The sequence below is a fragment of the Rhincodon typus genome, chromosome 32 (assembly GCF_021869965.1).
Source record: "Rhincodon typus isolate 14 chromosome 32, sRhiTyp1.1, whole genome shotgun sequence".
NCBI lineage: Eukaryota > Metazoa > Chordata > Chondrichthyes > Orectolobiformes > Rhincodontidae > Rhincodon > Rhincodon typus.
The window spans coordinates 32,239,984-32,263,124 of NC_063363.1; the positions used below are offsets into that span (position 1 = coordinate 32,239,984).

At 40.9% G+C, this 23,141-nt stretch overlaps 1 protein-coding gene across 1 annotated transcript in view; it reads right to left on the reverse strand.

Annotated features, from left to right (window-relative positions):
• Nucleotides 1–23,141, reverse strand: part of kirrel3a (kirre like nephrin family adhesion molecule 3a) — a 545,968-nt gene that overhangs the window by 104,121 nt on the left and 418,706 nt on the right. Inside the window, exons 4-5 of the mRNA XM_048615672.1 lie at nucleotides 12,348–12,505; nucleotides 3,859–4,009 (exon numbers count right to left, since the gene is read on the reverse strand). Coding sequence (XP_048471629.1) covers nucleotides 3,859–4,009; nucleotides 12,348–12,505 — 309 coding nt within the window. The remainder of the gene's footprint in view (nucleotides 1–3,858; nucleotides 4,010–12,347; nucleotides 12,506–23,141) is intronic.

The window sequence follows — 23,141 nt, forward strand, 5'->3', positions numbered from 1 at the left end:
CAGTCCAGAGCTAGGGGGCACCATTTTAAAATCAGGGGTCACCCTTTTAGGATGGAGATGAGAGGATTTTTTTTCTCTCTCAGTGTTGTGAGATTTTTGAAGTGGTGATAGATTCTTGTTAGGCGAGGGAATCAAAGGTTATCAGTGACAAATTGGAATATGGAATTGGAAACATAAAAACAGTATCTCAGTGAATGGAAGAACAGGCTTGAAAGGCCAAACACTCTGTCTCTGTTCCTAATCCATATGTTCATTGGATTGGCAGTCTTGTAAGTGGTTTCCATTCATGGAAATAGCTTGAATATTGTTGTGTCTTATACCAGAACTCTTATGGAAATAAGAAGTAAACCTGAATGCATAATAATACGGTTTATAACAAAATATGTGAAGTTTCTTATATTCACTTAGGAAATTGCCCTTTGATGACTGGCCAGCATTTATTGCCCATTCTTAATTGCTCTTAGGAAAGTAGAGGTGAACTGCTTTCTTCAACCTTTACAGTCCAAGTGGTATTGGTACATTCTTGGTACTGTTAAGGAGCGCGTTCCAGGATTTTGATCCAGTGAGTTTGAAGGAATGGTGATTTATTTCCAAGTCATGATGGTGAGTGGCTTGGAGGGGAATTTGCAGTTGGTGGTGTTCCCATGTATCTGCTGCCATTGTCCTTGTAGATGGTAATGATTTTGGAAGATGCTATTGAAAGAGGCTTGGTGAATTTCAACAACGCATCTTGTAGATAGTACACATTGTTTCTACTTAGGGTCAGTGGAGGAGGGAGTGGATGTTTGTGGATGTGATGCCAACCAAGTGGGCTGCTTTGACCTGGATGGTGTCAAGCTTCTTGAGTGATGTTGGAGCTGCACCCATCCAGGCAAGTGGGGAGTATTCCATCACACTTCTGACTTGTGCTTTGTAGACAGTGGAAAGGCTTGGGGAGGTAAGTTAATTGCTACAGTAATTCCTAGTCTCTCACCTGCTCTTGTAGCCACTGTATTTATATGGTGAATCCTGTTTAGTTTCTAATCAAATGTTACCCCTGAATGCTGATGGTGGAGCATTTGGTGATGACAATGCCGCTGAAGGTGAAGGGATTATAGTTATATTCTCCTGTTACGATGGTCACTGTCTGCCACTTGTATGGCACGAATGCCATGATCCCCTCATCAGCCCAGACCTCAATATTGTCCAGGTCTTGCTGCATTTGAACATGTACTGCTGCAGTATTTAAGGAGTTGTGAATGGTGCTGAACATTGTGTATTCATCAATGAATATCCCAACTTCTTATGGAGGGAGGGTCATTGATGACGCAGCTGAAGATGGTTGGAAGTAGGACATTATCCTGAGGAACTCCTGCAGAGATGTCCTGGAGCATAGAAGACTGATCTCCAACAACCACAACCATCTTCCTATGGCCAGATATAACTAATCAGCAAAGAGTTTTCCCCGATTCCCACTGACCCTAGATTTGCTAAGGCTTCTTGATGCCAACTTAATAGTACTTGTTTTATTTCATTCATTTATGTCTAATAATTTGTTTTCTTTAAAAAATATAAAATCTTTTAGCATGGTGGTAAAGGTTAAAATGGGCTAATATTTTGTTTTTAAGTTTACGTGGTCCTTAACTTGATCAAACATCAATAACGTACTGACTATGGAGAAACTTTGATTCCCAGAATTTCAATGAACGTACAATCTCTGCATTGCATCAGATGGTCTGTGGTCTTCAAACATACAATACTGCCACCATATTGGGTTTGTCAGTCCTTTACATTATCACCAATCATGCACTCTTGATTGGTATGCTCTAAATTTGAGATTTATTACAGGACAGATAGGTTTACTTGAGCAATTCTGCAACACCATTATTCTCAGCAACAACTGAACAACACACTCATTAATTAGGTGCTTGTCTAATGATTCTTTATATCCTGCTTCCCTGATCAGATCTTTGCATATTCCCTTAAAGTGATATCACAATACTTACCTCTATTAAACCTTTTTCATGGCGGACATCATGTGTTGTTTAATAACACTCCTATTTTAATATAATTTCTTTCTGAATTCAGATAAGATTTAACAGCACATAGGATTTGGTCTGTGCGTCTGAAAAAGATTAGTGATTACTTTGTAAGAATATCTGTATCCATGGTAATGTATTTGAAAAGAAAGCAGTATGAGAGAGAGAGTTTCTAGTGTTTGATAGGATTTTTATTTCATTCAGAGAGTTTTTAATGAGTATAAAAAATTAATTAGCAATGTATTAGGCTTTCAGTTTAAAAGGTCAGAGTTTTGTTTTTTTTTCATTAAGGGAGATACTCATAGCTTGGAAAAAGTATTTTGGATTTCAGTTTAGCAGGTTTTGCAAAAGGCTTGGCTGAAGCTGGATGTGTTGGAATAGTTGTTCATGATAAAAGGAGATGTTTTAGAACTGTTAAGAAATAGATTACCTCTGTATAAGTAGTTTAGTTTAAAAGTTCCAGATGAGAAGTGTTTGGTTACAAACTTCAAGCAATTATTTGAAGCTGAGAAAATAAAAGTTCTGTGTGAAATGCCTCCAAAAAGAGGTTATAAGATTCTCAGGATGGGGAATTAAAGCCACAGTTAAATTAAGTCCAATGTATGACAGACAAAGGAATTCTCAATCTGGAATAACTACTATGAAGGATTAGGTTTAATGGGATTGTAATTTACCCTCAGAGTCAAAATCTTTAAATGTATATTACATGTAAATAGTTTTGTTTACTCCATTTTAATTTCATATCTTCAATTTTATTGTTCAATCTACATTTACGACATTGTGTTTTTGTGTTTCAGTGAAAGCTTACCTTGTTAAAACCAAGAAAACATACGATCTACCAAGTCAGATTTCAGCCCAGTAATAACATCAGCTGAGATGATAGCACTCCTTACATTTGATTGTTAAAGCAATGGCTTTGAAATGGAACTAAAACATTATATGTTTCTTTTATTATTTCAGTGTATGGAAGCTGTGGCTATTATGAGTTCCAACTATGAAGACTCCCTTCAGTTAAGCAATTGGCCCATTGAAAGAGCTCCTTCAGTGAATGTTTGACAGTTTAAAGAAATCAAAATAATTTGATTTGCATTTGATGTGGTTTCTGAGTATATAGTTGTTTGTTTACAAACCCTAATTGCCATGTAGTGAATTAAACTTGCTTTCTGTAGGAATACAGCTTTTCTTTTCTTTGCATGAAAAATAATTCACATTGCCTGGTGCCTGAGCATTGGGATACTAGCTGTGTGGCAATGGAGGATAAGTGGAGGACATCGGGTGGCATTATGTTCTGACTGGGCATAGGAAATCTGATGGGCATGGAGAGGGCATGGGAGGAGCAGAGGTCTCAGAGGCATCAGTAAAGCAGCCTTTAAACAGTGTGAGGATCTGGGCAGCTATCATCAAAATCCAAGATTTTCTTTCTAACCAGCCCACATGCAGATTAGCACTCCTCCCACATACCATTGCAGATTGTACATTGCACTGTGAAGCTGAACTCTGAAAACACAAAACTCCCTGGAAAAGTCAGTAATGAATTGCATGTGTATCTTGGAAATCAGGAAAGTGCCCATTTCATGTTTTATACATTTAAAACCTAAATTCAGTCCCTGATGTTAGTTTTCACCGAATTTCAGCTGTCCATTATAGACAGCATGCAATTTTGTATCTCTACACACATCAGGACGTAGTGGACAGCATATTGTCTAGCCTTGAGCAAAAGCTGAAAACCTACCCCTAAAGGTCCATTGAATCAGGTGCTTTGACCATGGACTGAAACAATAACATACATGAAAAGTGGAATATTAGAATGGCAATGAATGAATTGGAAAAGACAACTCACGTTGGATATCAATCGTGACTTCTGTTTCCCTGCCCTCTGGGACTGCTGCGTTCTTCGCTCTGCAGATGATGCGTTGCCCATTTTCGATTTCTGATGGCGGGATGTGTAGGCTGCTGATGATGCTCTCTCTTTTCCCATCTTTCAGAAGCCTCTGTGGAGAAAGTGATCGGAGTGTTAGCTGTAGTTTGGTTGAGTATCCATTGGCCTTGGCACCTAGACCTCACGTGTCTAGCTGCAACAACACATGGATGATATTCAAGCTTGGGCCAATAAGTGGCAAGTAACATTTGCACCAAACAAATGCCAAGCAATGGCCATTTCCAAAAAAGGGACAGTCTAAGCATCTTGACGTTCAATAGCATTGCTTGGCTGACTACTCCTGCGTCAATGCTGTGGGGATTAATATTAACCAGAAGCTGAACTGGACTAATCATTTAACTACTGTGGCCACAATAACAGACTAGAGGTTAGGTGTCCTATAGAGAATAACTCACTTCTTGACTCCCCACAGCCTGTTCAACTATAAGGTACAAGTCAGGAGTATGATGAAATACTCTCCACTTGCCTGGATAAGTGCTGCTCTAACAACATTCAAGAAGCTCATCAACATCCAGGACAAAGAAACCTGCTTGACTGGAACCTTTGGAGATTTTTAAACAAGGAATGAGAAATATATGGCAATAAGCTGGAACATGGAGCAATCAGAGCAGCCGTGATCATATTGAATGGCAAAGCAGGACTGAGGGGTTGAATAGCCTACTTCTGTTACTGATTCATATATTGAGTATGTTCTTATGGTACTCACTCACTGCCTCCACAGAAGCAGCAATGTGTCACATCTTCCAGATACATCCAGCAACTTACCTAGCTTCCTTCAACAACACCTTTCTAATCCCCAGCACCTTGAGTTAGAAATATCTCACTATTCCTTCACTGTCACTGGGTCAGAATCCTGGAATTCCCTTCCTAACATCACTGTTGGTGTCCCTAAACATCATGCACCACAGTGATTAAAGAAGGCCACCTTTTCAAACGTAATTAGGTATATGCAATAAATTCTGGACCAGCCAGCGATGACTACATTTCATAAATGAATGTAAAAAAATCCCGTGATTCTATTCTTATGAACAAAAGAACAAATTTTCTGGTCATCTTTTTATTTGTTATTTGTGGGAAAGCACTGAGGTGTAATTGACTGTGATATTTCTTGCTTTATGACTGTAATTGTTCGTCAACTAGTACTTCATCAGCTGTCAAGCACTTTGGGATGTCCTGAGATATTGAGAAGCAATGTATACATTTTTCCTTCGTATCTTTCCCAAGATAATGTGCACACTGAAAAACTTTACAATGTCACAACAGACAATGTGAAACTGTGGAGGGAAATAAGAACACGTCTGAGGATACAGAGACAAGCAACACAAACAAAGAATGCTGAAAAATGTGGAGCTGGATACTGGGAGATGATTGACCTGGATCAGGGCTGCTCTGAGCTTCAGTATAATGACTGTCTGTTTATTATTTTCAGTCATACTGTCACCAACTTGCTCAAACTGCAACATAATTCGGACAAAAAGGAAAAAAACACAAAATTCAGGAGAACTGATCTCTGTTAACATTCCTGTCAGTTTAGGTGTAGATTCATTATCTGTTCAAGGTTACATCTACTTTTCAATATCCACATCTGCGAGCTCTGTCTTTGCGCTGCACTTGATGACTAAGCCTTTGACTTGTTTCCCATTCTCTTTCTTCTCCATATCCTGTTCTTCAACTAATCCCATTCCTTTGTTGTCAATTCCACTTTATATTCATTAACTTCCTTCAGATGGCAAAATGTCACAATACAGCAGCTAAATCACTCTTCCCTCCTTATCATGTCTCTTATAAATCCAAATTATGGTGACCACATCTTTGCTCTTACACTGAAATTCTTGCCTTTACCGTATCATTTGAACCCATATATCCACTCCGTTGTTCAAGCCACCTCCAAAAACCTTTACCCTGGAATTAACTCAATTTCTTCTCATTCCTGCTCCAATAATATAACTTTTTGCTGTGCAGTTGTAAATCTTATTAAATATCCGAGTAAAAAAGTTTTAAACGTCTTTGGGTTCAAATCTCACTCTGGTACTTTATGCTATTATCTAAGCTGACACTCCAGTGGAGTATTGAGAGAGTGCTATTTTTTTCAGACATTAATCCAAGATCCCATCTGGCTCTTTAATGGATGTAAAAGATCCTACAGCACTGGTCAAAGAAACACATTATTTCCCCAGTTAATGTGATTTTGCTATAAGCAAATCAGCTGCCACTTTTGCCCATGTAACAACAGTGACTACGCATCAACGGTTCTTCATGGCTATAAAGCTCTTCGGGATCTCCTGATGACATGAAAAGAGCAATATAAATGCAAATAAAAACAGAAAAAGTTGCAGAAACTCATCAGTTCTGGCAGCATCTGTGGAGAGAGAAACAAAATTAATGTTTCGGAAATGGTTCAAAAGATTGTTCTCTTTAGTTAAGTCATCCCCTCTTCACTTTCCCTCTCCTCAGCTTGTACTTCAACACTAGTGGAGGTAATGTTTGCCCCCACCCCCACCAACTAATGTCTGTTCAGTTGTTGTCTTGAAGATGTGTCTAAGGTTAAATAATGATTTTTAACCTATTAACTGAAAATCTGAATTGAGCTTGAAAAAAAAATAGCATTTTATTTGATTTGGTTTATTTGATTTATTTATTGTCATGTTACAAAACACAGTGAAAACTATTGTATAGTGTCTCCGTTCTCCAGCGCCATCTTAAAACACAGAAAAATAAACCAAAACGTAGAATAAAAAGGCTGAAAAATGAAAGTGATTTGAAATCACATCCAAGGTGGTCACCCAATTTGCATTACTATGTATTCTACATTCCAAACCAACTGATTTGGAGATAGTAGGCACTGCAGATGCTGGAGAATCTGAGATAACAAGGTGTAGAGCTGGATGAACACAGCAGGCTAAACAGCATCTGCTGTTTGGCCTGCTGTGTTCATCCAGCTCTACACCTTGTTATCTCAACCGATTTGGAGTTGGGAATGCAGCAAAAAACAACCCAAAGACAATTACCTCAGAAGACTCTGATTGATTGATTGATTGATTTATTGTCACGTGTACTGAAATACAATGAAAAGCTTTGTTTATGAGTGGTACAGGCAGATCACAGCAAGCAAAGGATGTACAGATCAAAAAGACTTAAAGGCATACAGGTTACATTGCAGGTTGCATTATTTGAGGCTAGAGTCCATGCAACAGTCTGATAATGGCCAGAAAGAAGTTGTTCCTGAACCTGCTTGTGCGTATGTTTTGTATCTTCTGCCTGATGGAAGAGGTTATAGGAGATCATTACCTGGTGTGATCGGTCTTTGATCATGTTGGCCACCTTTCCGCGGCAGCGAGTTGTGTAAATAGAGTTCATGGATGGAAAGTTGACTTCCGTGATGGTCTGGGCTATGCACACCACCTTCTGTAGTTTCTTACGGTCCTGGACAAAGTAGTTGCCATACCAGTTATACACCCAGACAGTATGCTTTCAATGGTACATCTGTAGAAGTTGGTGAGGGAACTTACGGACATGCCAAATTTCCTGAGCTGCCCGAGGAACAAGAGGCATTGTTGTGCCTTCTTGACTGTTGCATTTACGTGGGAAGTCCCGGACAGGTTGTTAGTTATCGTCACTCTGAGGAAATTGATGGTCTTCACTCTCTCAACCTCAGTTCCATTGACGTATATGTTCCCCTCCTTTCTTTCTGAAGTCGATTATCAGTTCTTTAGTTTTGCCGATGTTGAGAGACAGTTTGTTTTAAATTGCACCGCATCACCAAGCCCTCTATCTCCCTTCTGTATTTTGACTCGTTATTGTTAGATATCCGTCCTGCTATGGTGATGTCGTCAGTAAACTTGTAGATGGCGTTCATTCGGAATTTGGCAACACAATCATAGATGTACAGGGAGTACAGTAGGGGGCTGAGGACGCATCCTTGGGGGAATCATGTGTTGAGTGTTATTGTGGAGGTGGTGCAGTGACCAATCTTTACTCATCGCAACTGATTGCGCTAATAGAATAAGAAATATGGTTCAATGTCCAGATACACAACTGGGTGGAGATAGAACATCAAACTAAATCACCTGAATAGTGGGACATTGACAAAGAAAAGGAATTCAAAAACCTGAGGTTATAATCAGGTTGTAATTGGATAATGTTTCAATTAATGGTCAGTTAGAGAGGACAGTCATATGATATGCCAACACTTTGTATCTTTATCTGCAAAACTGAGGACCAACAGTTTATGGAACTCTCGAAATGGGAAAACTCTTGTCCCCTCCCTGTTTCTCCAACCCCCACCCTGATAGGTTTCCAGCCTGGTTTGCTCACTGTAATCATCCAGGATGTCATGCTGCAGCGAGTTCTTAAAAGGAGTCAACCCAGCACTAATGTCTCCAGAAGGTCAACAAATCTAATCATCTACAACGTCAGTTCTGAGGAAGCGTCACTGGACCCGAAAGGTTAACTCTGATTTCACTCCACAGATACTGCCAGACCTGCTGAGCTTTTCCAGCAATTTCAGTTTTTGTTTCTGAATTACAGCAGCTGCAGTTATTCCGGTTTTTAAACCTGTTCATCTACATCTTTAAATTAGAAGCATCAAGATTCGGAATTCATCCTGAAACCTGCTGAGTCACAACCTTATAGCGTATGAAATTTTACTTTTTATGGACTCTAATTTGTCCAAGCTATCCTTCTCCACTATGTAATCTGTATTTGTGTGCATGCACCCTTTCATGTGTACATGTGTATGTGTGCAAGTCAGCACATATTTGATTATTTTACTTGGATTGATTTCAAATTGATTTAAAGATAACCTCTTTCTTTGTTAAATTCAAGAAAAGTACTCACTTAATTAATGACTTTATCTCTTTCACAATAACCCAGGATATATATTCGTGCCTGGATGCCCTTGGAGGGGAGCACATGGTTTACACCAGTACTCTCAATGCCTTTATAGAGATATGGGCACCGGAGGGGTGGACTGATTTCTGTCCAATTCCAATCCATTTTTACTTAGCCCCTTCGCCCTCTCCCTCACCTTTGATAGTTTGCATTGCCTTTTACGGGCTTTGCACGTAAATTATTCAACTGGAAAACAAGGATGATTCACTGGTGGTGGCCAATAGTTGAAAAAAACAGCCATGGTGATTTGGTGATGGGGAAAGAAAGTTACTTTGTGTGTAAGAGCACTTCAGGATATTGAAAAATGAAAAACAAACAAATCTATGAGATGGCAAAAAAGGGAGCCATTTGTCCTCTCTTCAATTGATCACAACACTGTCAACAATATATTTAAAAGTGAATGAACAAATTTCATTGAAGCATGGTACGCCAATAGTTCAGGTTCTGGATTTTTTCCAAAAATCTGCCAACATTGAGAGAAAGGTTGAAATTATGTTCTTTTTTAAATAAGTTGTGGGTTATTTTGTTTATAATATTGTTAATTGTTTTAGGATATTATACATCATTTCAGCTGCTGTGGCATTATTTGTAGCAGCTTTCAAATTTAAACAGGATTTTCAGACCAAGTTGTTGGATCTGGATTGACTTGAAACCTCCTCAGTGAAATAAAAGCGATTATTATAAAACACTTTTTTTTTCATCTGAATAGTTGGAGCATCAACCAGGGGAAAGTGTCAAGGAGGAATGTGTAGCTGTTATTATAAGGCAGAGGTTGACTCCCCCCGCCCCTGAGAACTAAAACTGAAACACCAAAAGAGGAGCACCTTGCCCCATAATCTGTAAAAGGAATGTGAAAAGTAGTGTGACCCCTGCCTTTCAGAACTTTTATTCGTTAAATGAAATAAATCCCTGATGCTCACTTTACAATCAACAAGTAACAATTTATTTATCTAATTCTAACAGTGAACAAATTAACTAAACTATTAAAAAACCAAATAAACCCTTTCTATCTACTAGCTATTCCCGAATAAAGCAAGATTCTAATGATATGTTGTTCCAATAAATGCAAGTCCCACTTATATAAAATAAATAATAAAAGACTTTTGTTTCTCAAAATTACAGCCATTTTACATGTATTCTGGAATTCTCTGTGCCTTCTCTGTCAATTCTTCTGTCTGGGATGCCTTCTCCATCGATTCTTCTGACAGCAATGTTAACTAGTCGTGCTGTGGGGTACCCTGGTGTTTTAGTTGGTTCTTTCTCTAAGACATACCGAAGTCTGTGAGAGCCAGCAATTCTCTCTTGAGAGCTGAGGACTGTTAGCTCTGGCGGATGGCAGTTAGCTCTCGGGGGTTTTGTCCAACTGCCGCCTTCTTTTATACCCTTGATGACGTAATATTTCTGACAATAGAATTGGTCCTATATTGTCAAAACCATCAGATTTAAATTTAAGTGTAGAGCTGGATGAACGCAGCAGGCCAAGCAGCATCAGAGGAGCAGGCCTGCTGTGTTCACCCAGCTCTACACCTTGTTGTCTCAGATTCTCCAGCACCTGCAGTTCCTACTATCTCTGAAACAGATTTAAATTTAATTGGTTTTTGGTGCCTAAGTGCCTGGTTCAAATTGATTGGCTAAATTTAAAAGCCTGTTTGTCTGCTTCTTGACCTGCTAACAGTACGGCCTTTTATACAAATGTTTCAATTTGGGTGCTGTCTGTGTACTTGAAAACTTTCAAGCTACTCCTCTCAGGCATCTATTTTAAATCTTTGGGCATAGAAAAAGCACATAATCTTTTAAAGGGACCATACAATGCTTCCCCCTCGCATTTTACGAACACCAAATTCTAACTTCCTGCCTCCCAATCTGCATGTACTGTACCCAACTTCACAACACGGTAATAACATTGAGTTAACAGATTGTGGTGGGGGTAATGCGCTCTATTCAGTGCCCTCTTCACTTGCTCATATTTATGGTTAGTCTCAGGCTTATGCTCCTCATTAATTGTTGGCTCCTACCATCTCCACAAATGACAGTGATGAAGACTCTTGTTAAGAAACCAGCAACATTACAATTGATAATTCTCAATTCGCACAAAGCTCCAACACAGTTGGATGAATTATTGCTATATTAAAGATAGCAACCTAAGATAGGGTTATAGTGTTGATTATAATTTTGGTTCCCTGTCTGATTTTTGCCACTCATGCTTCTATGGTGCATCATGAAGGATTCTCCTGCCAAATCCAGAACTCTTTGAGCTCCATTTCAAATGAGGTTAAGTACAGCAACTAAAGAATGACATTGAAACAGAACAAATTCATTCCTTTGAGCCTGTACTGTCATTCTAGAATTGATGTGCACCTTTATTTACCCATCTTTGGCATATATCCCTTACTGAACAAAATCTTTTAGATCCCAGCATTCCCTGCCTTTTGGGAGGGTGGGGAAAAGAGATACAGATCTCTACTACTGTTGATGTGAAAAAGTACTTCATTGTTTTGATGTTAATGGTATTTGATGTTAGAAGACATACATAAACTTGGTATAATTCCTTGTGTGCGCAGGCCTTCCCCAAGTACAACAATGTCAGGCAGCTGACCGAATGGCTGCTGTAATAATGGAAAGAGGTCACATTAGCGCTTCTGAGGTGTGGGATATGACCTATTTCCTGAGCAGTTTAAAAACAGTTTTCCTCAGCATTCAAGCCACACAGTATGTGTTTGGGTTTTTGACAGGAGGCCTGAGATGGAGAACAACTCACTCTCCAGCACATTCATCCCTCGCCTTGGTGAGCACTAAATTCATGGAGAAAGGAAACCTGAGAACGATGGAAGTTAATTTAATTTTAAAATGAGTTGGAGAGAGAGAGCTGCTTAATCAGCTGCATTCAGCTGTGTCAGCTTTGCACTCTTACCTCAGACATGATAAACTCTTGAACTGTAATTAAAGACAGATGCTGTATTAGTCCACAGCAGTTGGAATGCTTAAGAGGTCTTCTATTTTTCAGTATTTTTCATTACTGCCACCAATACACTCAAAACTCAGCCAGCCTCACCAATCTACCTAAAAAACAACCAATTCCTCCGCACGCCTGCATCTCACCCTCTCTCCATTTCCTCCCAACACATACCATCCCAAACCCACACTGCCCCACCACATACCACCCCCAACCCACTCCATCCTACCACACACCAATCCCAACCCATTCTGTTTCACCAGACCCTGCATCACCCCTTCCTCTTCATCTTCAAACAGTTCCACATAGCCCCAACTCTCCCCAACATCATCCCAACTCATCTCCCTCAACCAACTTCACCTGAATCCATCCCACTCAACTGATCCTCATCTCATTCATTCATCCAACCATTTCCATGCCATCCCAATCTGAGCTGACCCACTCCATTTCACCTCATCCCAGTAATGCATCCCACTGCACTGCCTCTACACTGGGGTCAATGTTACTGCCGCTTGTATCTAAGTTGGTGTAAGGCTGCCCTCCTCACCTTTATGTAGGTTGCTCCTTTCAGTGGTTCTCCATCTCGGATCCAGGTGATGACAGCTGCTGGCTTGGCGTTATCTGCACGGCATGTGAGGTTCAGAGAGTCTCCTACTTTCAGGCTGACAACAGGCCCACTGCTAATCACTGGGTTGTCTGGAGGGACTGAAACAAACAGAGCAAAAATACAAGAATGAAACACCTGACCATTGACAAAAGCATCTGAACAAAACCAAGCTTAGTAGTTACACCCATGATTATAATTTGTTTTTTTTAACTCATGGAATGTGGACATCACTAGCTGGGCCAGCATTTATTGCCCATCCCTAGTTACCCTTGAGAAGGTGGTGGTGAGCTGCTTTCTTGAACTGCTGCCGCCCATGTGTTGTAGATAGACCAATAATGCCATTAGGGAGAGAATTCCAGGATTTTGACCTAACAACAGCGAAGGGATGGTGATATATTTCCAGAGACAGGGTGGTGAGTGCCTTGGAGGGGAACTTGCAGGTGGTGCAGTTCCCCTACATCTGCAGCTGTTTTTCTTCTAGATGAAAGTGGGCATGGTTTTGGAAGAGAGAGACAACAAGGTGCAGGGCTGGATGAACACAGCAGGCCAAGCAGCATCATAGGAGCAGAGAGGCTGACGTTTCGGGCCTAGACCCTTCATCAGAAAAGGGGGAGGGGAAGGGGGTTTTGAAATAAATAGGGAGAGAGTGGGAGGCGGATAGAAGAGGGATAGAGGAGAGGATAGGTGGAGAGGAAACAAACAGGTCGAAGAGGCGGGGATGGGGCCAGGAAAGGTGAGTGTAGGTAGGGAGTTAGGAAGGGGATAGGTCAGTCCAGGGAGGACGGACAGGTCAAGGGGGCGGGATGAGGTTGGTCGGTAGGAGATGGAGGTGCGGCTTGAGGTGGGAGGAGGGGATAGGTGGGAGGAAGAACAGGTTAGGGAGGCAGGGACGAGTTGGACTGGTTTTGGGATGCGGTGGGGGGAGGGGAGATTTTGAAACTTGTGAAATCCACATTGATACCATTGGGCTGCAGGGTTCCCAAGCGGAATATGAGTTGCTGTTCCTGCAACCTTCGGGTGGCATCGTTGTGGCACTGCAGGAGGCCCAGGATGGACATGTCGTCTGAGGAATGGGAGGGGGAGTTGAAATGGTTCGCGACTGGGAGGTGCAGTTGTTTGTTGCGAACCGAGCGTAAGTGTTCTGCAAAGCGGTCCCCGAGTCTCCGCTTGGTTTCCCCGATGTAGAGGAAGCCACACCGGGTACAGCGGATGCAGTATACCACATTGGCAGATGTGCAGGTGAACATCTGCTTGATGTGGAAAGTCTTCTTGGGGCCTGGGATGGGGGTGAGGGAGGAGGTATGGGGGCAGGTGTAGCACTTCCTGCGGTTGCAGGGAAAAGTGCCGGGTGTGGTGGAGCTGGAGGGGAGTGTGGAGCGGACAAGGGAGTCACGGAGAGAGTTGTCCCTCCGGAAAGCAGATAAAGGTGGGGAGGGAAAGATGGTTTTGGAAGATGCTGTCTCAGTGATCTCTGGTGAAGTTTTGTGTGGCATCTTGTAGACAGAACACATTCCTGCACCTGAGCATTGGTGGAGGAGGGAGTAGATGCTTGTGGATGCAGTGCCAATCAAGCAGCTGCTTGAATGGTGTTGGAGCTGCATTCAACCAGGCAAGAGGGGAGTATTCCATTATATTCCTGACTCCTGCCTTGTAAATGGTGGGCAGGCTTTGGGGAGTCAGGAAGAAAGTTACACACTGCAGTATTCGAAGCTCTGACCTGCCCTTGTTAACAATGTATTTATATGGCGAGTCCATTTGAGTTTCTGGTCAAGGTAACCTCTAGAATGTTGATGGTGGGGGATTCAGTGATGGTAATACCACTGAATGTAAAGGGGCAGTGGTTATATTATCTCTTATTGGAGATGGTCATGGCCTGGTATTTGTGTGGCATGAATATTACTTGCCAATTTTCAGTCCAAGCCTAGTTATTGTTCAGGTCTTGTTGCATTTGAACATGGGCTGCTTTAGTCCCTGATATAAAGGGCCTTATCAAAAAGGGGAATACTGTAAGGTCATGGAGACCACAAGAACAGCAGTACAAAAGGGAACATAAAGGCTGATGAAGTGGTAAAATTGGTATGCCACAGGCAGAACCTGTAAGATACTCACATTGAAATAAAGTTGGAATGTTTCTTTGTTGGGTGAAAAGTCAACTGCACAATAACCACACAATATGGCTGACAGTGCAGGCATTGACTGTGGAGTTAGTTACTGATTTCTTCTTCAGAAGTGAATGCAAACTTTTGGAATTAGAGGCCCTGTTAGGGGAAATTCAGTAATTATGCCTCCATTGGTTCAGTAATGTCACCCAGTGAGCTTCAATTTGCATTTCATTGACATGTTGTTCATTTTCCAATAATTCACATGAAGAATTATGGTCTCAAGAAATTGTGACCACTACAATGCACAGTAATTGCCTCCTTGTCATGTTAGCGAGGCAAACGTAATCAGAACGAGGCATTTAAAAACAGTGTCTGAAGTTTCCATTTCACAAACACGTTCCTTACCTAACACTGGGACACAGTACTTCACAGCTGCTACATTCACATAATGCACTGCAAATATGTAAGGGTATGGTCTGTGATGTGAAGGAAGCCTTTTCTTTGGGTGGTGGTGGGGGTATCTATCAAGATACATTACGGGCAGAATTCTACCTCCCTGGAGCAGCATGGAAACTTTGGCTCGGAAGTGTACATTGGATGAGCTGACATACCTCCGAGCTCCTGACCGAGACATGACACGTGCCCTCCTTGGGAAGCCTCACATTGTGTGAGGACATCACATGAGACTTCATCAATGTGGATGTGAGGGCTCAGGAGTTCCTTCAGTAAAATTGTATTACCTTTCTGACATTATGCACAGAATATTTGCTCATAGATCTCACATAGAGATCACCGTGGTTGGAGTGGGTGTGGCCTTGATCCAACTATGACAAAACATAAAAGGAGATAGTAATCACTACTTTACCAACAAGCCCAGCCAGAATAGTATGGAGTTACTGCACAGCCTCCACAGGGAGAAGCTATTAGGAGTTCCACCACGGAGGCACAGGACAACGATGAGAACCCAGATCTATAGATATCCTTGTCATTTTCTTCAACTCTATGATATACATTGTGGGCACTGATTAAAAATGTTTCACACCATCATCACCAAACTGTATCTTTTGCTGGAGCAGGACTGGGTAGCAATTCCATCCCAGTGGCCATCAAGGTCACAGCTGGCCTGATTTTTTTATGTCATCAACTTGTTTCAAGAAGTAACTGAGGATCTGCATGCATCTACAAATCCTTGACTCATAATGCATCTGGCATGTAACTGATGCCATTTTCTCCAGATCACTGATCAAGGAAAGTCAAGCAGCTCAGACCCTGGCATTCTCTCCGTCACTGGCTTCCCAGGTACAGGGCTCTATTGACTGCATGCATTTTGCTTTGAGGGTGTTCCATCATCAAGCTGTAGAGATCATCAAAAGAACAAGATTCCACTCCATCAATGTTCAAATTGTATGTGATCATTGATGTCACATTTTGAAGGTCTGTACCAGATATGCTGGGAACTGCCATGACTCTGGCACACTACAGTATTCACAGGTTCCTGTTTCCTTCCAAGGTCCTCGGGCAATACAGGGATGACTAATTACTAGGAGACAAGGAATTCTCCCTCTGGAAATGGCTTATGACACCTTTACAAACCCCTTTGACTATTTGCAGAACAAAGATACCACACTGATCATACTTCCACTGGGGCTAAAGTGGAACAAACCAGAGGCCTCTTCAAGATGTGGTTGTGGTGTCTGAACCACTTTGGCAGAGTCTTGCAGTATAGCCTCGAAAGGGCATCATTGCAACATTGCATGTGCACTTCACAACTGAAGCTGACAAAGGCTGGGGATACCCTGGACGCAGACAAAATGGAGGAACGATAACAATCTTTTGAGGATGAAGATGAAGATTAGCATATTGAATAGGAGGAGCAAGCATGACAGAACAATCAAAAGGCCAGAGATAACCTAATTCAAACCTGCTTCTAGGATGATTGAGTTTTGACTTTGTTTAATTGTTCAAATTAACTGACTCATGCCCCTCAACCTACCTCACCACAGCCTGCCAGCCAGTTCTGGGCTCCTAGCTCCTCTTCTTCAGGAGATTGGTTCAAGACCGAGCACTGCGGCACAGATTGAATAAAAGAGTTGCCATCTATTTGGGTGGTTGGCAGCTCACTGTGCTGGGACCTCCACTTTGATGAGGGCAGAAGTCCTGCCTTGAGCCCATGTAAAGATATGACAGCCATTAAATGTCAGTGAGGATAATCTCAAACACAGGCAGGATCACCAAACTTTATATTTTGGTTTAGAAGACGGCAGATTGAAAAAAAGACTCAGGTGTAGTAAAAGAAGAGGAAAGCAAAATCCAGTCAGGAATTTCTTAAATTTGAACAGGCTCTACTAAAATGTGAAGAAAGATGTAAAGTCATTTTTTTATATTGTTCGAATAGGTAGTAAAATAAAGTAAATGGTCAATGGAAATTGGACACTGCCCGGGTAGAGCAGTTTGACAGGTAAGAAACATGAAATTTATGCTCCTTTTTCAGAGGTGGTATCTATGGAGTATATTGCTGTAATAAATGCTACTCTGGGTGCCTAAAATATAGCCCCCAAAGCAGATAGGTAAAAGCTTCAAAATTTAAGGGAACAGCCTGGGCAACCTTATGTTGATTTGAAAGGGATTTTGATGTTTGGATACAAGCATTACGAGTAAACGTATAAAGCTGTCAGAGAAATCTTTCTCGTAGAAGAATTTAAAACTCATGACCCTTAGTAATTAGAACAAACATTGAAGACAAAATTGCAACTGCAAGACAGGCAGTAGGAACAGCAGACGATTATGAGCTGATCCATAAAACTAAATCTTTTTGCATCATCCCTGTAAACCTGAAAAGGATAAATTGTGGGAGAGTACAAGGAAGGCAAGTAAAAGGTAAAGTTGCAATAGTCCTACCAGTCCATCAGGCTGCTCTCTCAGAAAGAAGGATGACTGGTGGTGCTTTAACCTGAGAGTCACCACACCCCAGGTGTAGGGAAAGGCTACAAAGGAGAGTCCTTCATGATAACCTTAGCTAGTGCAGGAACTGAATCCACTCTGTTGGCATCACTTTCATCACAAGCCAGCTGTCCAGCCAACTGAGCTATTTGACCCCATGAGGAAAGTAAGGAGCCAGGGTAGAAAAGGGGCAACTGCAAATGCTCCTAAGACTTCCTCCTCAGATCAGAAAGGAAAGAGCTGGGGGTTGAAGTAAAACGTATCTGAACGCACAATGTAAGACAAAGCAGTAACACACTGACAATTCAGTAGACTGCTGGGATTCATTGAACAATTTCCACGTGGAAAATGAACTGTGCTGCTTACTTACACTTAGTGTCATTGCATGAGGGACTTATGCCTGAGGGACCCATATCTCTGTATTCAGATCTATTACTTTCTCCTTAGATTTGGAACACATATCCTTAATGTTATATAATGACAAATTGGTTGCCACCATTACTGTAACCCAGTGTTATACAGCAACAACCTCTTTCTACCAATACTGTACCCGAGTCTTATACAGTGGCAGACCTGTCCCCATCGATACTGTTCCCCACTGTTATACAGTGACAGATTGGTCTCCACCAGTATTATACCCCAGTGATATACAGCAACAGACCTGAGCCCACCAGTACTGTAGTCCAGTATTGTACAGAAACAGATCTCTATTTACTAGTACTGTACCCCAGTGTTATACAATGACAGACCTGTCCCCACCAGTTTTGTACCCCAGTATTATAGTGACAGACCTATGCCCACCTGCACTGTACCCCAGTGTTATATGGTGACAGACCTGTCCTCACCAGTATTGTACCCCAGTATTATACAATGACAGACCTGTCCCCACCAGTACTGTACCCCAGTGTTATGCAGTGACAGAGCTGTCCCTACCAGTACTGTACCCCAGTGTTATACAGTGACAGACCCGTCCCCACCAGTACAATACCCTAGTGTTATATAATGGCAGACCTACACCTGGGATAATATCCTCAAAATTAACAACTTTTCATTTATGGAGCAGTTTTCACCATCTAGAATGCCCCAATATACTTCACAGTCAATGAACTGTAGTCACCGCTTAATGCATTGTTAGTGTTATAGTGTAGGATATTTTTCCTGAACTAAATTCCCACAAACTGTGAGATTATTAATGACAAGATGATTTATTTTTAGTGGTGTCAGTTGAGGGATAAATGTAGGCTAGAACAAACTCTGCTCCCCTTCCACATAGGGTCTTCAAGCCACGTACAGCGTCTTGAGATCACAGACAGTTCTTTAACTTCCCATCTGAAAGACAGCACCTCTGGCAATGCTGCACTCCCTTAGTTCTACAGTGGCCTGTCAGCCTGGATGATGTACGGAGTTCTTTGGCGTTTGGCTTGAGACTACACTGATAGACTGAGCCAAGATAGGTACCCACTGTTCCACAACTGACACTGGGCACTGCTATGTAAAGAATGGTCCACTTCCATGATTTGCCTAACCAAACCTCTGGACAGCTGACTGTCTCAAAAGGAGCCAGAGCCCTAGCAGAGTCAGCAGTTCTGAAAAATAAGGGAACAAAATATAAAGGAAGGTGAAAAGAAGGGTCGAAGCCATGCTGTACATCTCTATGACATGGAAACCAAGAATGAATGCCTAGGAACCATAATTTGAAAAGTGCCTGTTTGTCCCAAAAGAGTTGCAATCACTACATCTCTCAAACTGCCCACAGACTCTATCCCAAAGTCTAACCCTGTCCACCCACTTGGGTGAGTTTACTAAAGAAACACTGGCCTCCACTTACAGGGTATTAGGATCCATCAAGATATGCAGCAATCTCTGAAAGCCGAAACATATACAAAAGGTGCTTTGGAAGAAAAGATATATAGTGAACATTCAAGATGAAATAAATTGTTTCCACAACATTTTATTCACAAATCAAGCCATCCATGGATAAACAAATTTTCTGCCTCAGTCGATTTAGAAAGGCCAAAATTGTTATGGATTGGGAACCATCGGTGTGAGAATGTTTTGTTCAGTAGATTAGAGTGTGTTATTTTAAGAACTGACCTACAGCTTCAACGTGTTCCATGCTTGGTGTATTATGATGTTCAGCTGTCTTTGCATTCATGAAATGTGGCCATCACTGTTATGTATTCAGAGCTGAAACTGATCTAACCAAAAAATACATCAAATACTCTATGGTATTAATTTAAATCACTCTTATTAACTGCATAGCATAGCTGTTAACATCCAGCAAAGCCTAGAGGTGAGACACACCAAAACAGTCCATGACTAAATGCAACATGTCAAATCTGTCTCCATGTCTTCTTCTGTTTCACCCTATCGCTCTTCCTCTCTCTCTCAAATAGCTGTGAAATTCACAAAGTAAGTTATGGAATGGGTTATCTTCTGAGGACAGGTTGAACAGAACAGGCTTATTTCCACCGGAGTTTGGAAGAGTAAGAGATGATTTAATTGAACAGTAGAAGATCCTGAATAATCTTGACAAGGTGGATATGGAAAGAATGTTTCCTCTTGTGAGGACTGGGGGCACCATATTACAGTTAGAGCTTGTCCTTATAGGACAGAGATGAGATTGTTTTCTCTCAAAAGGTACTGTGACTTTGGAACCCCCTGACTAATAAGGCAGTGGAGCCAGGGTCATTGAATTCTTTACAACAGAAGTAGATAGATACATGTTAGCAAGGGGGATCAAATAGGTAAATAGAAATGTGGAGATTAAACCACAAACAGATCATCCATGAGGGGCTATATGATCTATTTCTGCTCCTCTTCCATATATTCATATGGAATAAAGCTTTAATACCATTCATATTGATAGTGAATCCACGTTAATGAATAAGTTTGTTAAATATTTCTAATAGAGGACTTTCATTGCAGTTATGGATTCTGAGATCACCTTGCTCCCATTGTTCATCTTGCTTTCATTTATTCATACATAAGACAATGTAAGGAATGTTGAGAGTTATCGACACAGAGAATACATATGGGAACATGCAACTGATAGATTGGAATGATCAGATGTGAGAATCTGATTACTCAGGCAATGATCTCAGTTGTTCAAACAGGAGATCTCAATCCACAGAGCAGTGATCCCTGTCCAGAGGCCAGACATCTCAATCAATAAGTGGGAGATTCTGTTTTTCAAATGCATGGTCCTAATCCTCGCTGGTGTGACAACACAATCTCGATGTGACATTCTGCTGTCTGTTGAACTATAGGTGGATATTTTTGGTGCGTCATAATCAGCAATATCTTAATGTCTACTTTATCTTACTATCCTTAGGACAATTATGGTACTCAGAAAAAGACAGAGGTGATATGGGAAGTGTTATGAGAACTGTGCATGATATACAATATATTACATGATATGTCATGAATAATCTCAGAAAATAAATTGAACTGAGTGTCCCAAAATGAATCACTTTGGCTTTGGAATTCATGGTTATAATTTTTATGTCTTTTACAGCTAGTAAAGGGTTAAACACTGGATTCTTTAGCAGAGCTGCATAAATTAATTTTAATAGGAATGGTCAAGGTGTTTAGTCAAAATGAGAATCTGTGGGATTGGTTTGGACAAATGTGTGGTTCCTGCTCTTTTGAATTATGGAGACATATAATTTATATTTTCTTTGTCCCAGTCATTTTGTTGAAATTACATTTTTGTCAGGCGGTTTTGTTCAACTTGTGTCATTTATCGAAAGGCAGAAGTCGCACAACACTAGGTTATAGTCCAACAGGTTTATTTGAAATCATAAGCTTTCGTAGCACTCCAAAAGTTTGTGATTTCAAATAAACCTGTTGGACTATAACCTGGTGCCATGTGACTTCTGACCTTGTCCACCCCAGTACAACACCGGCACCTCCACATCACATCTATTCAAAGATTTCAGTGTATATTGCTGCATGGTACTGAAGATGCAATTGATTGTTTTTTTTTCTCAAACCTTCCAAGGGCATTTAGTTAGTTTTCAACTATTGTAACTGTGCAATGTGTCATTGTTTTGGTTCATATTATCAATTAATAAATCTGCCTGGCAATTTCACTATGGCCCAGTAAAGTGTTTATAATCTCCTGAAGTCCTGGAAGTTGGTGAGATTCATCCAGTCAGCCAAGATATAGAAACAAGAATTTTCTCCTCAAACCTCCAAGTGTCTTCCAAAGGAACATATAATGGATAGCAAGGAGGAATGTTCTAGATTTTAGGAAGCAAGATACTTGCCAACCTTTTAGGATTCTTTCAGAGGTGACAAGAACAAAAGACTGATTGCATGGACAATGCAGTGAGCAAATCTAAAAGAAAAGCCATAGGAACATTAAAACAAGGAGCTTATTTTTCAAATTAAAAATTGAATTATTTTCTTCACTAATTATAAAAATACAGGACTTGGAGAAATTGGCAATTTGATTGATAATCAAGATTCATTCAATTTGACATTGGAGAGTCTGTTGAAGTTTCAATTTGCATGGGAAGGCATAAACAGCAATAGTGGGAGTGTGGGAGGATTGAGGCAGGTGGTTATGTGACAAAACATTCAGGAATAATTTCACCCAGAGTAGACAACCCAGCACCAAGGAAGCCAGTGATGGGAGTGGTCTGGTCTCTGAATCAAAGAAAACTATCTGAAGTATAAACTCAAAAAGTGTCACTGAAGATCCAGACTAATGTAGGAAAGGACAATTACAGCAAGTCTTCCACTAACAACAACAGAAGTATTACATTAATAGCCCCGTAGAAGGTAATGAAATCTTTCTGATGTGAAATATTTATCTACTTTTTGTTGTAATCTTTGAGCACTGCAATTACACAGCTCACTGGTTGCTAGGCTGCGTGTAGCATCTACTGATCACACAAATTCTGAAAAGCCTTCAGACAAATGCTCGATTTTTAAAAAATATGCATCCAAGTGGCACCATAACCTTTCACTTTGATCTCTCTCCTGCTCTCTCAAATTCCATCCTTCCTTTGCCTGAGAGTGTTAGCCCTTGTCGGACTCTGACATTACTGACTCTGTTTAGATACAGTCCTTCATATGACTTTCTGACTCCAATTGCTCACCCTCTACTCTTCCACTATTGGTCATCTGACAGGTCATTCCCCTCAAACACCTTTCTCCCTTGTAAATTGGAAGCAAACAGGTAGTAATTAAACAGATGTTTCCTTGGGGCTCTTCCAATGGACTGTTCTCCATATGTGACATGTGTGAAGCTAGATTCTTGAGTTTCTGTCAACACTCATCCCAGTCTCCCACCATTAACTCCAAGGAGACTATCAGAGATTATTAATGTCAAAGACTTGACAGAGTGAGTAGTGAGGCAGATGACAATCAACCTTCCATTTTAGAAACCTGGGCTCCAGGTTATTACTAACAGAAGAGACATTTCTAGATACCATTCCATTCTTGTTCCACCATTCCTGTTAATCCCAGCTAGCCACCCATAATGGGAACATGGTACCAACTATTTTACCATTACCATTGGCACCAATAATACTCAACATGTTCAAACCTCATTAAGTATGATGATTCCTTTGTACAGGTACACCTCTTCAATGTTTCTTTCCTAGTCCATTGGGTGAAATTGACCAGATCACTGTCTTTCACACTTTCCTCTTGGGATCATAACAAGAATCTCAGATTGGTG